The following is a 16,879-nucleotide window of genomic DNA, read 5'->3' on the forward strand; positions in this document are numbered from 1 at the left end:
AAGTCAGTCATTGAGGCAGGAACCTGGCGCTCTAAGAACTCGTTCATCAGCTTTTACCTGCGGGACATGGCCCAAGAGGCAGCCAGGATGTCTACCCCGGGTCCTGTCAGTTCTGCTTAGAATATTGCTACGCCTTTCTCTGTGGAGACTCCCTCCACCAAGTAGGTGTCATATTCTAGGCTTACCCAAAAATAAGCTAAAAGGTGGGTATTTGTCTGTACAGAATTGTAATTTCTACTGAAATGAATTTCTGTGTAAGACTATTAAAATAAATACCCACCTTTTGCGCTCCCACCCTCCTCCCCAAAGTCTCCAGTTCTTTCACCTTCGGTTGCTTTTAGGACCAAGGAGTTCTGGGTATTGGCTAGTCAGGGTCATGTGACCACTGAGGGATGGACCACAGGGTGCAGAGAGCACAAATTTATTAAACTTGGCAATATCAAGGGGAAGCAGAGGGAAACCCAAAAGTAAGCTAAAAGGTGGGTATTAGTCTTATACAGAAATTCATTTCAGTAGAAATTACAATTTTGGTCTTCTAACTCAAAAACTACTTGGTCAGTGAGACTGAAACTTGGTGAGATGTTTCTAGAAGTGTTATACTGCCGATTTTCTTCAAAATATTCTGACACAATTGGCCCTAGCAACCATGGCCATGCCCTTAGCAACAATCAAATGGCAGTATATTTTGGTCAATTAACAACATCATCTGGTAGGCAAGTGAGTAAACATTCAAAAGATGTATGTAAATTTGCCTAGCAACAAGACCATGCCCATAGAAACAGCCAAATGATCACATATATTGCAAAGGTAACAACAGAAATTAGTAGACAAATGAATAAACATTCAAAAAATATATGTAAATGTGCATAGCAACAAGACCGCACCCATAGCAACATTCAAATGATCAGTAATATTGCCAAGATAACAACATGGTTGGATAGGCAACTGTATAGTCATTCAGCAAATAAACACCTATACCTAGTATGGATCAACATGTGGATAAACATTTTTAATAAACTGTACAGTTGTGCTACAATGCCTTTGGTGCTATTTTTACTTTCCAATTTCTCAATACAGTTATAATAGCTCCTATGTTAGTTTACCAACAACTAATAGTACATTAGGTCACTGAAATTAGATTTTTAATTTTTTAAAAATTAAAATTAATAGCTCACACTAGGCAGGTCAGGCACTTTTTTCAATGCACATATTGCTCATTAAATCTGCCATACTTAGATAGATCTCGGTGAAAGAAAGAAAATGATACTTGAATGACTAAAATGGGACAAGAACTGTTGAAGATACAGATTTTTAAAGTATTAAATTTTCCGATTTTTTTTCTGCCACCATTTTGAAATTTTGAAAATTTGAGTTTCCTTCATTTTTAAACCATAGTTTCAACAAGAAAATGACATCTTAAGAGCATTTCATTTTTTTTTCATACAGAAAAAGTATTTGTAAACTTAGGCAAAGTGGCATTATTGCAAGTATATATCATATATGTGAATAAACGTACACTGAAATCACAACTTTGTCTAAAAACCAGGTGCGGCAGAAAACTGTTTACCTGAAAAAAACTAAGTCCCCCTAATTACGTATGCATATTTCTTGTAGAGCTCTTTCTATTTATGCTATCAACATGAAATTTGGAATTTGTATGTTTCAATGGTGCTGAATCCAATGTCACCATTCAAAAAAATTGTAATAGGGCTACAAATATGAGATTCCACAAATATGCAAATGAGGTGGCTAAATTATGCAAATGTACATGTAAAATATGAAAGAGAATAAAATAAACTGTATTCATTATAATTAGTCAAGTTATCTTTGAATTTTAAATTGTCCCTGCACCAAAAAAAACACAAAAAAAACACACATTTTTTATTTTTCCAAAATTGCATATTTCTGATATGATCCTGTTACAAAAGACAAACTAGACAGTGATGTTTCACCATGACAACCACTAATGAACTTTTCAGTTCAGTTTTTCTCTGAAAAAAAGCAAGAGGAAATACTGTGTAAGTGTGGCATCTGTGGACCTGGTAATGTAGTATAGTACTATCATCCAGTCATGATAAACACTTGTTTGAAGTAACTTTGAATCAACATTAAAATGCACAATCATTCTCTACAGCATGTAAAAATTTGAACCAATACTTTTAAAACAATTATAAGTTGACAATAATTACAAGAAAATGAAAATAAAATGAAGTCTGCATACGGATTTGTAAACTCTCAACAACGTTACAACAGTGATATATGCTAGTGTACTGTTTTAATTTCAACTTACTGTAGTCTGTATACGTGTGACAAGTATCCAGGCCTAACCACACAAGTAGCGAAAATCATTAAATATCAAAATATTTTTTTTAATTTTGTACTTCAACATAACACAACACTTCTTCCTGATCATTTTATTATGAAAAAAGTCAATATTGATCACTTTAACCAACTTTCAGTTTCAGACCACTTAGAACTAGTGGTATGTGATGGTCACTGCGACCTGGTACATGAACAATGGCGTCCTATTCACACTCAAACTCCACTCGCGTGTCATTCCGAACTGATGGTTCACTAGTAAAACTAAAATCGTTAGTGCAGAGGACTCGCTCATTAAAAATCACTAAAAATACATGATTTGATAGAAAAAACACCAAATTTTAACATGAAAGTATCGTTTACCTGAAATTCCTCGGGCTTCTGGTAGCAAATTGACTGCGAACTTGAACTTTGATTTCAAACGGCAATGAACGGCAGAGAATCACCAGAACGAGGCTGTGACATATCGCACTATGTCATGACTTTTCAAATAAGGGGTCATGTGTGTAGGTCAGGTGACACAGTCCCCTGCACTTCGAAAATGAAGTGAGGAAGTGAAAACGGCCGATTTTTACCGCCGTGAGCAGTTGAATAAATGTCGTTTTTAAGGTATTTTTTTTCGGATTGCTTCCAAAATTTACTAAAAATTATTTTAACAGAAATATTGACCTTTTAAATGTGAACAAAATGATGTTTTATTCATAAAAATCCAACTTTTCAAAGCAGAGATATTGTCTAGTCAATGTCAGGGTTTATGCTGTGAACACACAGTGGCAGAAAATTTTTCAGTGCGTCTGACCTGCCTACTCACACAGTGGCCACAAAGCAGCCACATAGTGTCCACTTTCTCGGCACAAGAGGATAAAAACTCGCAGAGTCCTGGGCTTTCATACAAAATTTCGGTGTCTTGCCAAGGTGTACTTCAAAACGGGGTCCACTTTGCATTATTTATTATTTGGCTTGGTCGAAAATGTGTTCCAACTTCCTTTACCAAACCATAACTGCCATTAATTGCCCCAAAATGTTGCCTTCTAAGGAAAATGTAAAACTTACATCTTTTAGAAACCTGTAATGGCCTAAAATGGGTATGAGTGTTTAATCGTACAACTTTATTAGAAGTGTGCTCATTAAGCAAACTGTAATAGTATGTACTGAAATGTGTACTTGATAAACAGACTTGCTTTCCCATGTCAAGGTGAAACTAAAGGTGCAGTGGCAGCATCCAGTGTTGATGATGACATCATCAGTGAAGAAGAAGCACAAAGAAGATTAATCAAATCAGTATGTATAATTATTGTAAAAAACTGCATGAGACATTTGACAAATTGTTTATCCAGTCTACATTTAAATGCTAGGGGGTATGGTTTCATATTGACCTAGGGGGTATGGTTTCATATTGACCTAGGGGGTATGGTTGCATATTGACCTAGGGGGTATGGTTGCATATTGACCTAGGGGGTATGGTTTCATATTGACCTAGGGGGTATGGTTGCATATTGACCTAGGGAGTATGGTTGCATATTGACCTAGGGGGTATGGTTGCCTATTGATCTTGGGGTATGGTTGCATATTGACCTAGGGGGTATGATTGCATATTGACCTAGGGGATATGGTTGCATATTGACCTTGAGTGTTAAGCTGGAAATTAAATAGACAGAGGAAATATTTACCACTCAAATTTAAGCATATGAAAAACCCCAAGGTTTCATGAAATCTGAAGATCTTGGAAACCTTTTTTCGACCATTGTTGTTGTAGATTAGTTGTCAGGTATAGACAAGTGTGGGGGGGGGGAATAGGTATGGCAGCAAATTTTTTTCCACACCACTGTGATCGCGACAGCAAATTTTTTTTTCTGTTGTCAGTCCTGCATCAAATTATTTTTTCCATATGCAGAAGCAATGCAAATTTTTTTTGTCGGTTACCATTTTTGTAATGTGAACACTTTGGACACTTTTCAGAGATGTCATATTCATGCTATTCCGTGGCACACAAACCGAACTCAATATTTGAGTGAAAAGATAAATGAAATGCACCCAACATTAAAATTTCCGTTGGTCAGCTCAGAAACGGAAAGTAGTATGCCTTGATTTGGTGATTTACAAAGGTCATAGGTTCAAACAAACCAAAAGGTTGGATATCAAGACTCACACCAAACTAGTCTAGTTCCTATACAGTATTGATCGTTACGATTTATACAATGTGTGGTTGTAGAAACCACATTCTGGTCATCCAGGCTACGCCAAACCGACTGACACTTTTCAGTACCTCCACAGACAATCATGTCACCCAAATTTCGGTCTTTAATGGTTGTTATTAAATTGAAACAATGAGGTATGAATGTGCAGTAACGAAGAAGATTTCCAAAACAAATTGAAATTCTTCATAAACAAATTGACACAAAGAGGATCCAACAAATCAGAAGTGATTGGCTCGTTAGGTCCATTATGAGAATAGGGAGCCTTATCTCCAAAATCGGACACCAACTCAAGAGATTCCTCTAGTCTTCAAAACAACATATATAGTCCCAACATCAAAACGTCTAAACTAAAAGATGCATTAACAAAACATTAATTTAAGAATTGCTAGACAATAATGTAACCTTGAACCAACTCTACCCGACCAAACCAATCATAGCACAGAAAAGATGAAACAAAAATCTTAAAGACATACTTGTCACAACTAAACTGAAGTCCACTGCCTCTAAAAGCAAGGCTGCTTTGCTGATCATAATGTGATTGAAATACTAGCATCTCTGCTTGATGAACAATATTAAATTTTAAGCCAAACAAATGCGAGAACGCTGTCTTGTTAGACATAACTGCGACTGATGAAGGACCCCAACAGCCTGTCCGTAACGTCTTAAAAGAAGGGTCAACTAGGTATCGACCAGGGGATTTATCGCCAATGTCTTCCCTGCTAACCTACCCTAATAGTAATACCAGGGTCAATAACTTTGACAAACTGGTCACTTGGCGAACTGACCTTAAACCAATTTATTATACCAACTTAACAAAAATAATCAAGTTTGAACCAGCTTTGGAAAATGCTTCCTTTTATTAACAAACTTGAATTAACAACCCTGTGGTTATATGGTAAACGCAATGTCATACACTTATTTAATATTGATGGTGTTCGGAGTCCCCTTCCTTTTATTACTGTCCAAATTTAGCTGATTTCAGCACATCACAACAATATTTTTTTTTTACTGTCTGTCTGTTTGAACAATTTTGTTTCTCAAGCTATTATGGGATCAAATTATTTTTTTTTCCTCCTTCACCTGCTGACAAATTTTTTTCTCTCAAAATCCTCCTCCCCCCCCCGAAATCTAATGGTTCACCCCTTATCAAATTGTTTACTATTCAGACAACACTAAACAGAAAACAGAAAAGTTACTCAAAAGTATGTAGTATGTATTTTGAAGCTAATCCATTCTTATATACTCTGTAAAAATGATCTAATTTGTTGACAAAAACCCAATTTGGAGCCAGCAGATTTCAGCCAAAATGATATGACTTGATTTTACACCTGTGGTGTCAGATTCACAACTATCATCATATTTTGGTATCTTTGTAGATTTTGTTTGTTCTTTGTCATCTGTACTATACTAAAAACATTTATTGTAATCAAAGTGTCATTGGATCAAACAACAGGGAACTTGATAGCCAAACTACCGTAGCATGTTTAGATGCAATGATTTACCTTTGCTTTGTGCTATATACATGTAATCTACTCTAATATGATGCAATCAGAAGGATAGCCCTCCTGTAAGAGTCTAAATAACCAAGACCAGATTATTGTGTTTACAAAGAAAGTGACTATATTTTTACAACAGTGAGGGATTGATGTATAGTTATCATCACATTTCCCTTACACATCAACCAAGATCTTCAAAGTGGCAGGTTTGCAAGTCCCATGTTAGCCCAAAATAATTTTTAGTAGGAATTATATTTGAAAAAATTCTTATTATGAGTTTGTTTCAGTACTAACTTTCAAAGACATAGTTTTGCCTGACCTTGGTTCAATCCATAGTCAGCACTAAGATATTGTGCACATTGATTGGCTGCAGCATTGACACCTCCACATGAAACCTTTTTTTTGCAAACATTAATTAGGCCAAATTACTACCAGAACCCAAAACAGGATGGATTCTGTTTTACCCATGGCATGTGAAGAGAATATTTGTTGTAAACATTGCTACATCAGTAGGAAACAAGTTGGATACAATCACAGTTAGCTGATAACAATTAATACATGACTTCTGTATTATTTGCCTTGTTGCAAATTTGCTGTGAGTGTGATTTTATACAGATTTCTTCACTCATATAATTATCTGCAGATACTGGCTGAGGAGGCCCTTGATGACAAAGTACGAGATCAAGGTTATGGTAATTTGTTGGAGAAAGCTATCAAGAGAGCTAACTCTATACAACAAGAGGTATACCTAAACTACTTTCAATTCATACATAAATCTAGAGTTGAAATAGTTGAAATACTACACCATACATTATTAATTCTGCTTTATTTCTTTCCTAATTTATAGACATTCTTTCTATGTATACTATGTATATTAGTGAGATCAAAAGATGACTATCAGATGGGCATTATTAGCATGAAGAGCTATCACAATCTAAAATGTCTAGAGATTTTAAAGATTCCAAGTTATCGTATTTGTATGTAACTGTTTTTTCCCATTTTAGATTCTGGTCAATCAACTGTTTTCTTGCTACATGTTCTTTTCTCCAGCAGGTGCATTTATCAAAACAAGCATGAATATCTTCAGTGATAGATTTATACCTCTTCAAAGTCTTTATACGAGATTTATATTCAAATGAGAACAGTGGCAAAAAATGGTTGCTTTGTTTGTAATTCCATAAATAATCAGACAAACTGGTATGAGCATGATTAATTTTTAAAAAATGAGTTTACTATTAATCTTCTAGGACCTACCTGTTGATCCTGATGAGTTGCCATGGTGTTCTATATGTAATGAGGATGCTGTACTAAGATGTCGTGGCTGCGAGGGTGATCTTTTCTGTAAAAGATGTTTCAGGTAAGTGAGCTACAGTATTGACTTTTGAAAATAAGCATGTGTATGTACACATGGGTTGTTTGTCAATGCAAATTAGTTGTTTGTCAACGAAGATATTAGCATAGTAATTCTCAGATTACTTAGTATATGGTAATATACACATGTAGTGAAATGATCAGTTCTTTAGAAGTGATCAGATCTATTTTTGTGCTTGCCAACAATTGCAAATTACTTTACATGTACGTTTTCCACCCAAAATAGCAATACATGTTTATGTCTGTGCAGTTAACTTGTAATATTTTACATTCTGCTTTACAGCATGGGTCATGATAAATATGATCAACATGATCACAAGACCACACCTTACCCACTCCAGATGTAGCAGCAAGTCAAAGATAAGGTGTACAAATTGAGCGAGTTCTACTTTTAATGTCTTGTACAGACAAGAAGATGGACAGTATGGTGAACTTCAAGATTAAGTTACTTTTGCAAAAGTAGAGGAAAAAGAGATGTACAATGTAGTCTGTATTGTTAGGTTCAGTGCTGGTATGTATTGTTAGGTTCAGTGCTGGTATGTATTGTTAGGTTCAGTGCTGGTATGTTGCTACCTTTTTAGGGATATAGGGATCGCCCGGCGTCTGTCTGTCTGTCTGTCTGTGTGTGTGTGTGTGTGTGTGTGTGTATGTGTGTAAACAACTTAAACTCAAAAACTGCTGAACCGATTGCCATGATATTTGGTTGGTCCATTACCTTGGGTGTCTAGTTAGGAAATTGTTCAAATCAAAATGATCGCATCACAGATGTGTGATTTGGGTCAAAAAATGTGATTTTTGGTCAAAAAACTTAAACTCAGAAACTACTGGGCAGATTGGTGCGAAATTTGGAGGGAACATTCTTAAGGGGATGTAAAGTAAGATTTGTCCATGACGGGATGATTCCATCAGTGATATGCAAATTAGGGCTAAAAATGTGTCTTTTTGGTTAAAAATCTATAATTCCAAAACTACTGAGCAGATTGGGCTGAAATTTAATGGGAATGTATCTAGGGATGTATGGATAAAGAAATATTAAGCATACCATGATTCCATGAGTGATATGCAAATTAGGTGTAAAAATGTTCATTTTTGGTCAAAAACTTATATCTCAAAAAGTACTTGGTCACTGAGTCTGAAACTTGGTGAGATGTTTCTGCATGTTATTCTTCAAAACATTTTGACAAAATTGGCCCTAGCAACCATGACCACGCCCTTAGCAACAACCAAATGGCAGTATATTTTGGTCAAATAACAATATCATATGGTAGGCAAATGAATAAATATTCAAAAAATCATGCAAATACCGTAGCAACCATGACCACGCCCATAGCAACAGCCAAATAATCATGTATATTGCAAAGATAACAACAGGAATAGAAAGACAAATGAATAAACATTCAAAAAATGTATGCAAATGTGCCTAGCAACAAGACCACGCCCATAGCAACAGCCAAATGATCACATATATTGCAAAGATAAAGGGGATTAATAGACAATTGATTAAACATTCAAAAAAATGTATGTAAATATGCCTAGCAACAAGACCACGCCCATAGCAACAACCAAAAATCACATATATTGCAAAGATAACAACAGGAATAGAAGACAAATGAATAAACATTCAAAAAATGTATGCAAGTGTGCCTAGCAACAAGACCACGCCCATAGCAACAGCCAAATGATGACATATATTGTGAAGATAACAATGGAGATTAATAGACAATTGAATACTGTAAAGTGGTTAATTTTGGAGGGGTTAAAATTCCGCGCACTCAGACTTCAAGACAAAGTAGCGGTGTCTTGAATACGCGCGACCATCATGACTAATGAGTGCTATTAAAGTGAGCCAAAGTGTTTATTTATGAATTATCAAAGTCAAGTCGCCGTCCTCAAAGTATAAATAATTGTAAACTGACGTCTGAGGTGTAAACGATCGGGTTGACAGGATGTATAAACAATAGATTAAAATCACACATACAAATTAACATACTTCCCACTTGACACATTTTTGAATGAAATAAATGGATACAAGTACATGTGTGTAACATTGTTTTGTATGAATGAATGAATGGCTTTCGGGCGTTTACAGAGATTTTCTTTTTCAACATACACTGACCCGACATGGCCGACAAAGCAGTAAGCATTTCACAGTCGCAAGTTCAAAGCAAAAAATATTTCCCTTCATAAGATGACTGTATACGGCGCATTCCATCCTCCAAGTGTGATCGCTACGCTAGTCTTTTTACAAGTCGCCATGTTGTGAAATAATTAATGTAATTAGGTCACTACGTCATATATGACCAATAGGATCGCAGCTTACAAAAAAGTGAGCAATTTCACCCAATCACGTTGGGTATATGATACTGGCAGAGCTATTCACAGAGCATGCATTGAAAGTTGTAAACACTTACGTCTTTATCGTCATGGGACTGGGTTAGTTGGAACATCATACTACAAGTACATGTACAACGTATATCATGTGTCACGATCCAATATACATTAAAAACAACTGTGGTTGTCACAGAGGAGAAGCCATTACCAATTCCTGCATTACCTAATGTAACTTCTAATTTTCTTGTCTTCCGCCTAATGTCTGGTACTTTTTACTTTATTGTTGTGCCATGGACTGCCCATTGGGATTACATTGATTAGCGGTGTTTTGATTTCGCGCTCATTGCCAATGCGCGAATTAAGCGAAAATTAAACCCCACCAATGATTAACCACTTTACAGTAAACATTCAAAAATGTATGTTAATATGCCTAGCAACAAGACCACATCCATAGCAACAGCCAAATGATAGCATATATCGTAAAGATAGCAACATGGTTGGATAGGCAACTGGATAGTCATTCACCAAATGAACACTTATTGTTCGCATGTTAGCATTTTTAAAAACTGTACAGTTGTGCTACAAAGCCATTGGCGGTATTTTTTCAATACGTGATATTTGTAATGACTTTAAATCCTGCTAAATAAATATGGAAATGACTTGACAAAAGTTTGCCTGGTTATGGATTACTAATGGTAACTTCTCTGTTACTGTTGAATCTCCCTCTTACAGTAGACTGATGGAAAGCCACTCAGTACAATTTGTCTTCACTTTGTCTCTAAAGATTACTAAGTGATTTCTCTTTTTCTTTTTTCTTTTTTGGTAATTGTATAAATGAGAAAGTGGTTTAGTTATGTTTAGTTTTGAAAGTTTAATTAGGTTTGTGTGGTTTTGTTAGACAATCCCATGGCAAGTCAAGAGTCTTTAGAACTGCAAAAATTGATTGTTTTCATAATTAGCCTTGTCTCAGGCTAATAATAAAGCCAAACATAATTTTGATACAAATTTCTAAACTTATTACAATCAAGATGTTTAGGCTTTTGAAGATATTTTTAAAACAACGCATCAAATCAGTTTCCTCGGGATGAGATTAGATCAACGTTGAAGATGGAGATAAGTTTGTAAAAATAAAACATGAATGATAGAAGAGTCCAATTTGGTTTGTGATTTTGTTGACCATCCAGTTTTAGCATTAAAGTGATGTATGGTGCATTTAATATGACAGGGTGAGTTGTGGGGTGTTGGCTGCTAGCTCACTGTTGAAAATTGCATCAAAATAAAGGATAATCAATTTGATGTGGGATGTGGCTGTCATATATGCACCAAGACTAACTGAAGTCTGAAGGATATCAAGCTAGTTCTGTAAACACTTTCTTGATCAGAAATAATAGCATTCACTGAGCCATTTCCCTAGGTTTCCACATATAAACTCTGCATGGATGCAAACCATGATTTAACTGTCTTGATTCTATGGTTTTTAGTAGATTTGGGGGTATTGAGAGTTGTGGGTAATAGTCCAAATCAACTACAAGCATCGAATATAGGCTGTGAATTATGGGTAATAGCCCAAATCAACTATACGCATAGAATCTAGGCTGTGAATTATGGGTAATAGCCCAAATCAACTACAAGCATAGAATCTAGGCTGTGAATTATGGGTAACAGCCCAAATCAACTACAAGCATAGAATGTAGGCTGTGAATTATGGGTAACAGCCCAAATCAACTACACGCATAGAATCTAGGCTGTGAATTATGGGTAATAGCTCAAATCAATGACATGCATAGAATCTAGGCTGTGAGTTGTGGGTAATAGCCCAAATCAGTGAATTATGGGTAATAGCCCACATCAACTACATGCATAGAATCTAGGTGGTGAATTATGGGTAATAGCCCACATCAACTACATGCATAGAATCTAGGTGCTGAATTATGGGTAATAGCCCAAGTCAACTACAAGTATAGAATCTAGTTGGTGAATTATGGGTAATAGCCCAAATCAACTACAAGCATAGAATCTAGGTGGTGAATTATGGGTAATAGCCCAAATCAACTACAAGCATAGAATCTAGGCTGTGAGTTGTGGGTAATAGCCTAAATCATGTACAAGCATAGAATCTCGGCTGTGAATTATGGGTAATAGCCCAAATCAACTACAAGCATAGAATCTCAGCTGTGAATTATGGGCAATAGCCCAAATCAACTACAAGCATAGAATCTAGGTGGTGAATTATGGGTAATAGCCCAAATCAACTACAAGCATAGAATCTAGGCTGTGAATTATGGGTAACAGCCCAAATCAACTACAAGCATAGAATCTAGGCTGTGAATCATGGGTAACAGCCTAAATCAACTACAAGCATAGAATCTAGGTGGTGAATTATGGGTAATAGCCCAAATCAACTATAAGCATAGAATGTAGGCTGTGAATTATGGGTAATAGCCCAAATCAACTATAAGCATAGAATCTAGGTGGTGAATTATGGGTAATAGCCCAAATCAACTATAAGCATAGAATCTAGGCTGTGAATCATGGGTAATAGCCCAAATCAACTATAAGCATAGAATGTAGGCTGTGAATTATGGGTAATAGCCCAAATCAACTATAAGCATAGAATCTAGGCTGTGAATTATGGGTAATAGCCCAAATCAACTATAAGCATAGAATCTAGGTGGTGAATTATGGGTAATAGCCCAAATCAACTATAAGCATAGAATCTAGGCTGTGAATTATGGGTAATAGCCCAAATCAACTATAAGCATAGAATCTAGGTGGTGAATTATGGGTAATAGCCCAAATCAACTATAAGCATAGAATCTAAGCTAGTTGAGTTGAAGTATATATTGAAGTTTTTAACTTTATCAGCAATGTAATTACCATTTTGGTTTAATTTGTGTTTGATTTATACATTTGACAGTTAACAAGGATTTGTGACAGTTCTTCCATAGTAATGTTAAAAATGTTTCCATTTTGTACAAAATTTATCTATTTTGAAATTAGAGTATTTGGAGCTGTCACATGCTTCAATTAATTTTGTTTTCTTCTGATAAGGACATTTTACTGATGTATATTAATTCTTAATTTTGACAGCTATGGATAATGGTGGATGGTATTTTTCATTACAGAATCGAGCCATTAACTAAGGAAGTGGGGTTTCTTATCTTTCTTATCACTGAATAATGTTTGTTGGCAATATTTACAAATGTGATAAAGCACTGTTACATAACACATCAGGCAAAGCCAAGCTCTTATGTCATATCAGTTGTTATCAGTTTTATTGACCCATTATCAGTGACTTTGCAAATAGCTTTAGAGATGCAAACAATTTTTATGACACCTGACTTGCTGGCTCACCAAGTCAGGAAAGTCACACTTGAACTGCTAAGGCAAAACTCCGTCATGTGATGAAATATAATTTTGTATCACAATTGTATGTTGTAAATTTCTACATACAATAGAGTGGAAGAAAGTATTGTATTGTAGCACTTTGTCTTATTAGCACAACTGAAGTGATAAGGTTCAGTAGTGCTATAGGGATGGTGTGGTGTCTGTCCATCTGTCTGTCTGTTTGTTTGTCTGTCTGTCTGTGTGTATGGATGTGTGTGTGTAGGTGACTTAAACTCAAAAACTGCCAACCCAATTCCCTTTGTATTTTGCTGGCACATTACTTGTGGTGTCTAGTTGGGAAACTGTTCAAAGCAAAATGATTGCATTACAGGTGTGGGGATTTGGGTCAAAAAATATCATTTTGGTCAAAAAAATGTAAACTCAAAAACTACTGAGCAGATTGTAGTGAAATTTGGTGGGAACATTCTTATAGGTGTGTAGATTTAGAATTGTTCATGACATCATGATCTCATCAGTGATGTGCAAATTAGGTCTAAAGATGTGTCTGTTTAGTCAAACACCTATAATTTCAAAACTACTCATCAGATTGGGCTGCAATTTTATCGGGATACATCTAGGGGTGTATAGATGAAGAAATATTAAGCATATAATGATATCATCAGCAATATGCAAATTAGGTGTAATAATTTGAATATTGGTCACAACAACCAAATGCCAGTATATTTTAATAAAATAATCATCTGATAGGCAAGTAAGTAAACTAAAACTTATATCTCAAAAAGTACATGGCCAATGAGACTGAAATTTGGTACGACGTTTTCAGAAGTGTTATTCTGCAGATTTTGTTGAAAATGTATTGACACAATTGGCAACCATGACCTCATCCTTAGCAACAACCAAATGCCAGTATATTTTAATAAAATAATCATCTGATAGGCAAGTAAGTAAACTTCAAAAAGTGTAATGCAAATATCCCTAGCAACCATGACCATGCCCATAGCAACAGCCAACTGCTGGTGTATTTCACAAAGATAACAAGGGGGATTAATAGACAAGTTAATAACATTCAAAACGTATGTAAATGTGCCTAGCAACAAGACCACAAACATAGCGACAGCCAGATGGTGTCTTTCACAAAGATGACAGGTATTCTTGAACAAGTGAACAAGCATACAAGTATATGCAAATATGCCAAGCAACAAGCTCATGCCCATAACAACAGCCAAATGATCACATGTATTGCAAAGATAACAATGGGGATTAATAGACAAGCAAATAAACATTCAAAAATATGTATGTAAATGTGCCAGGCAAAGACCACGCCAATAACAAAAGCCAAATGATCACATATATTGCAAAGATAACAACAGGGATTAATGTGCAAATGAATAAACATTCAAAAATGTATGTAAATGTACCTAGCAACAAGACCACGCCCATAGCAACAGCCAAATGATGATGGTATATCACAAAGATAATATCAAGGATTCATAGACAAGTGAACGAGAATATTAAAAACAATATATGCAAATATGCCCAGCAACATAACCATGCCCATAGCAACAGTCAAATGATCGCGTATATTGCAAAGATAACAACAGGGCTTGATGGGCAACTGGATAATCATTCAGCAAATAAACACCCACCCCTAGCATGGATCAGCATGTGGATAAACATTTTTAAAAACTGTACTGTTGTGCTACAATGCCATTGGTGCTATTTTAATAGTAAGAATTGATGTAATCTGTGCGCATTTGTTTGTAATAGTCACACCTTTATTCTTCTTTTATTTTATAATTACAAATCTGTGATGTTCATGTTCATTTGCATAACATGTCTGTAAATTAAAGGTGGTCATCTTTATTTCATTGTTTCTCATGACCTCATCATTCCTATATTTGACTCACATTTACGGTTTGATCAGAAAACAACACAACATCACTGATGATGAGATCTGCACAAATATAACATCCAATCGAATGGTTCATAGTATCCTTCTGACTTCAAGTTTCCTTTTTACATTCCGTAAGGAAAGTAGTATATTAGGGGTGAAAGTCTTTGCTGTGTGTGTGTGTGTGTGTGTGTGTGTGTGTGTGTGTGTGTGTGTGTGTGTGTGTGTGTGCCTGTATCACATTTTCTAAACAACAACTGGCTCAAGTCGAATGAAATTTGGTACATGTTTTCCATAGGGTAGTGGCAAGAACTGATTAGGTTTTGGTAAACATCCCATGAATATTAATGAGCAATTTACTTAATTAATGGTTTTCGGTAATTAATCTATATCTCAAGAATGCATGCTTCAACTTCAATATAATTTGGTACATACATTTGCAATACCAAAGTCCACCTGTCCTGAAAATATTACTAACGTAGCTTTTAGTCTTAATAAGTTATTGGTATATTTTTGGTATGCCACAAAAAGAAAAAAATAGTTTCTATTCAGGAAATGTTGTCTAAAGTGGTGTGACTTTATCACCATTTTCTAAAAACTGATTGGCGCAATTCAACGAACTTTATTACATGTTTTCTGTAGGGTAGTGGCAAGAACTGATTAGGTTTTGGTAAAAACCATGAATATTAATGAGCAATTTACATAAGTAATGTTTTTCAGTAATTGGGCTATATCTCAAGAATGCAAGTTTCGAATTCAATATAATTTGATACATACATTTACGATACCTTGGGGCACTTGTCCTGAATATATTATTGATGTAACTTTTAGTTTTAATAAGTTATTGGCATATTTTGGTAGGCCACTAAAAAGGAAAACTATTATTTCTTTATTTCTTGTCAGGAAATGTTGTCTAAAGTGGTGCGACGATACAATTTTTTATTTTCTACATTTTCTACAATGTTAAACAATCTACTTATCATTGCAGTTACTGCTCTTTTTATTTAGTACTTTACAGCAAGAGTGTATGTGGGGCAGATGTCATAGGCTTGTTCATGATTAGTTCTGCAGTTGTTTTCACTGGTGGCAATTAATGTAGGGAGAGGTACTTTTGTGTTTTCCCTTTCATCTGCAGAATGAATTGGCTGGACAAACATGAAAAAAAAAGTAACACGGGAAGGGGGTATTTAAGTGATGGGGGCTGACCAGTAACAATTCTCTTCATTTTTTTGGCTTTAAAAACTCTTTCTACGGTGCTATGCTATAATGTTCTATAAAGCTTCACATTACATGTTGTGGTTGGCCAGGAGATCACCAACAGCAATGGGCAAACAGCAATCAATAAGAAAATAAATAATTGCATATGTTCTGTTGTATTCCAACAATTGTATGTAGGAATGACAATCTCAAAACTTTGCCCTTACGGAAGGCATTCAATTTAACTGAACTGAGGTTTAGTAGTGCTATAGACATGGTTAAATGTGTGTGTGTGTGTGTGTGTGTGTGTGTGCGTGTGTGTGTGTGTGTGTGTGTGTGTGTGTGTGTGTGTGTGTGTGTTGAAAGTATGTTTATACACCACTAACCATAATGTTTATGTTAATGCATGCCTTTTAAGACATTACATTTTGTGTTCTGGCATTACTGTTGGTTGCACTAGGCAGGGTGTTCCTGTACTTTTTGTCTTACGTCTTACCTCAGACCACTAACTAACTAACCACCACCTATTTTTAGTGGTCTGAGGTCTTACCAGTATTTACCAAGAAAGATAGTGATTCTCAGCTTGGTCGTTAATTATTCAGGATTACGTTAGCATTACGTCGTTTGGGTGGAGAAATGTATAATGACATGCATAATGAACACGTGTGATAAACCATGGATGTATTAGTCTAACTAATACATCCATGGATAAACTTACAGCCCTTTAA

At 35.5% G+C, this 16,879-nt stretch overlaps 1 protein-coding gene across 1 annotated transcript in view; it reads left to right on the forward strand.

Annotated features, from left to right (window-relative positions):
• LOC144449392 (abscission/NoCut checkpoint regulator-like) overlaps positions 1-8,020 on the forward strand; it is a 30,437-nt gene extending 22,417 nt beyond the window's left edge. Inside the window, exons 7-10 of the mRNA XM_078139922.1 lie at positions 3,515-3,600; positions 6,657-6,755; positions 7,261-7,370; positions 7,668-8,020. Coding sequence (XP_077996048.1) covers positions 3,515-3,600; positions 6,657-6,755; positions 7,261-7,370; positions 7,668-7,731 — 359 coding nt within the window. The 3' untranslated portion in view covers positions 7,732-8,020. The remainder of the gene's footprint in view (positions 1-3,514; positions 3,601-6,656; positions 6,756-7,260; positions 7,371-7,667) is intronic.
• The last annotated feature ends 8,859 nt before the right edge of the window (positions 8,021-16,879 follow it).

This window comes from Glandiceps talaboti, chromosome 2, assembly GCF_964340395.1.
Source record: "Glandiceps talaboti chromosome 2, keGlaTala1.1, whole genome shotgun sequence".
Taxonomy (NCBI): domain Eukaryota; kingdom Metazoa; phylum Hemichordata; class Enteropneusta; family Spengelidae; genus Glandiceps; species Glandiceps talaboti.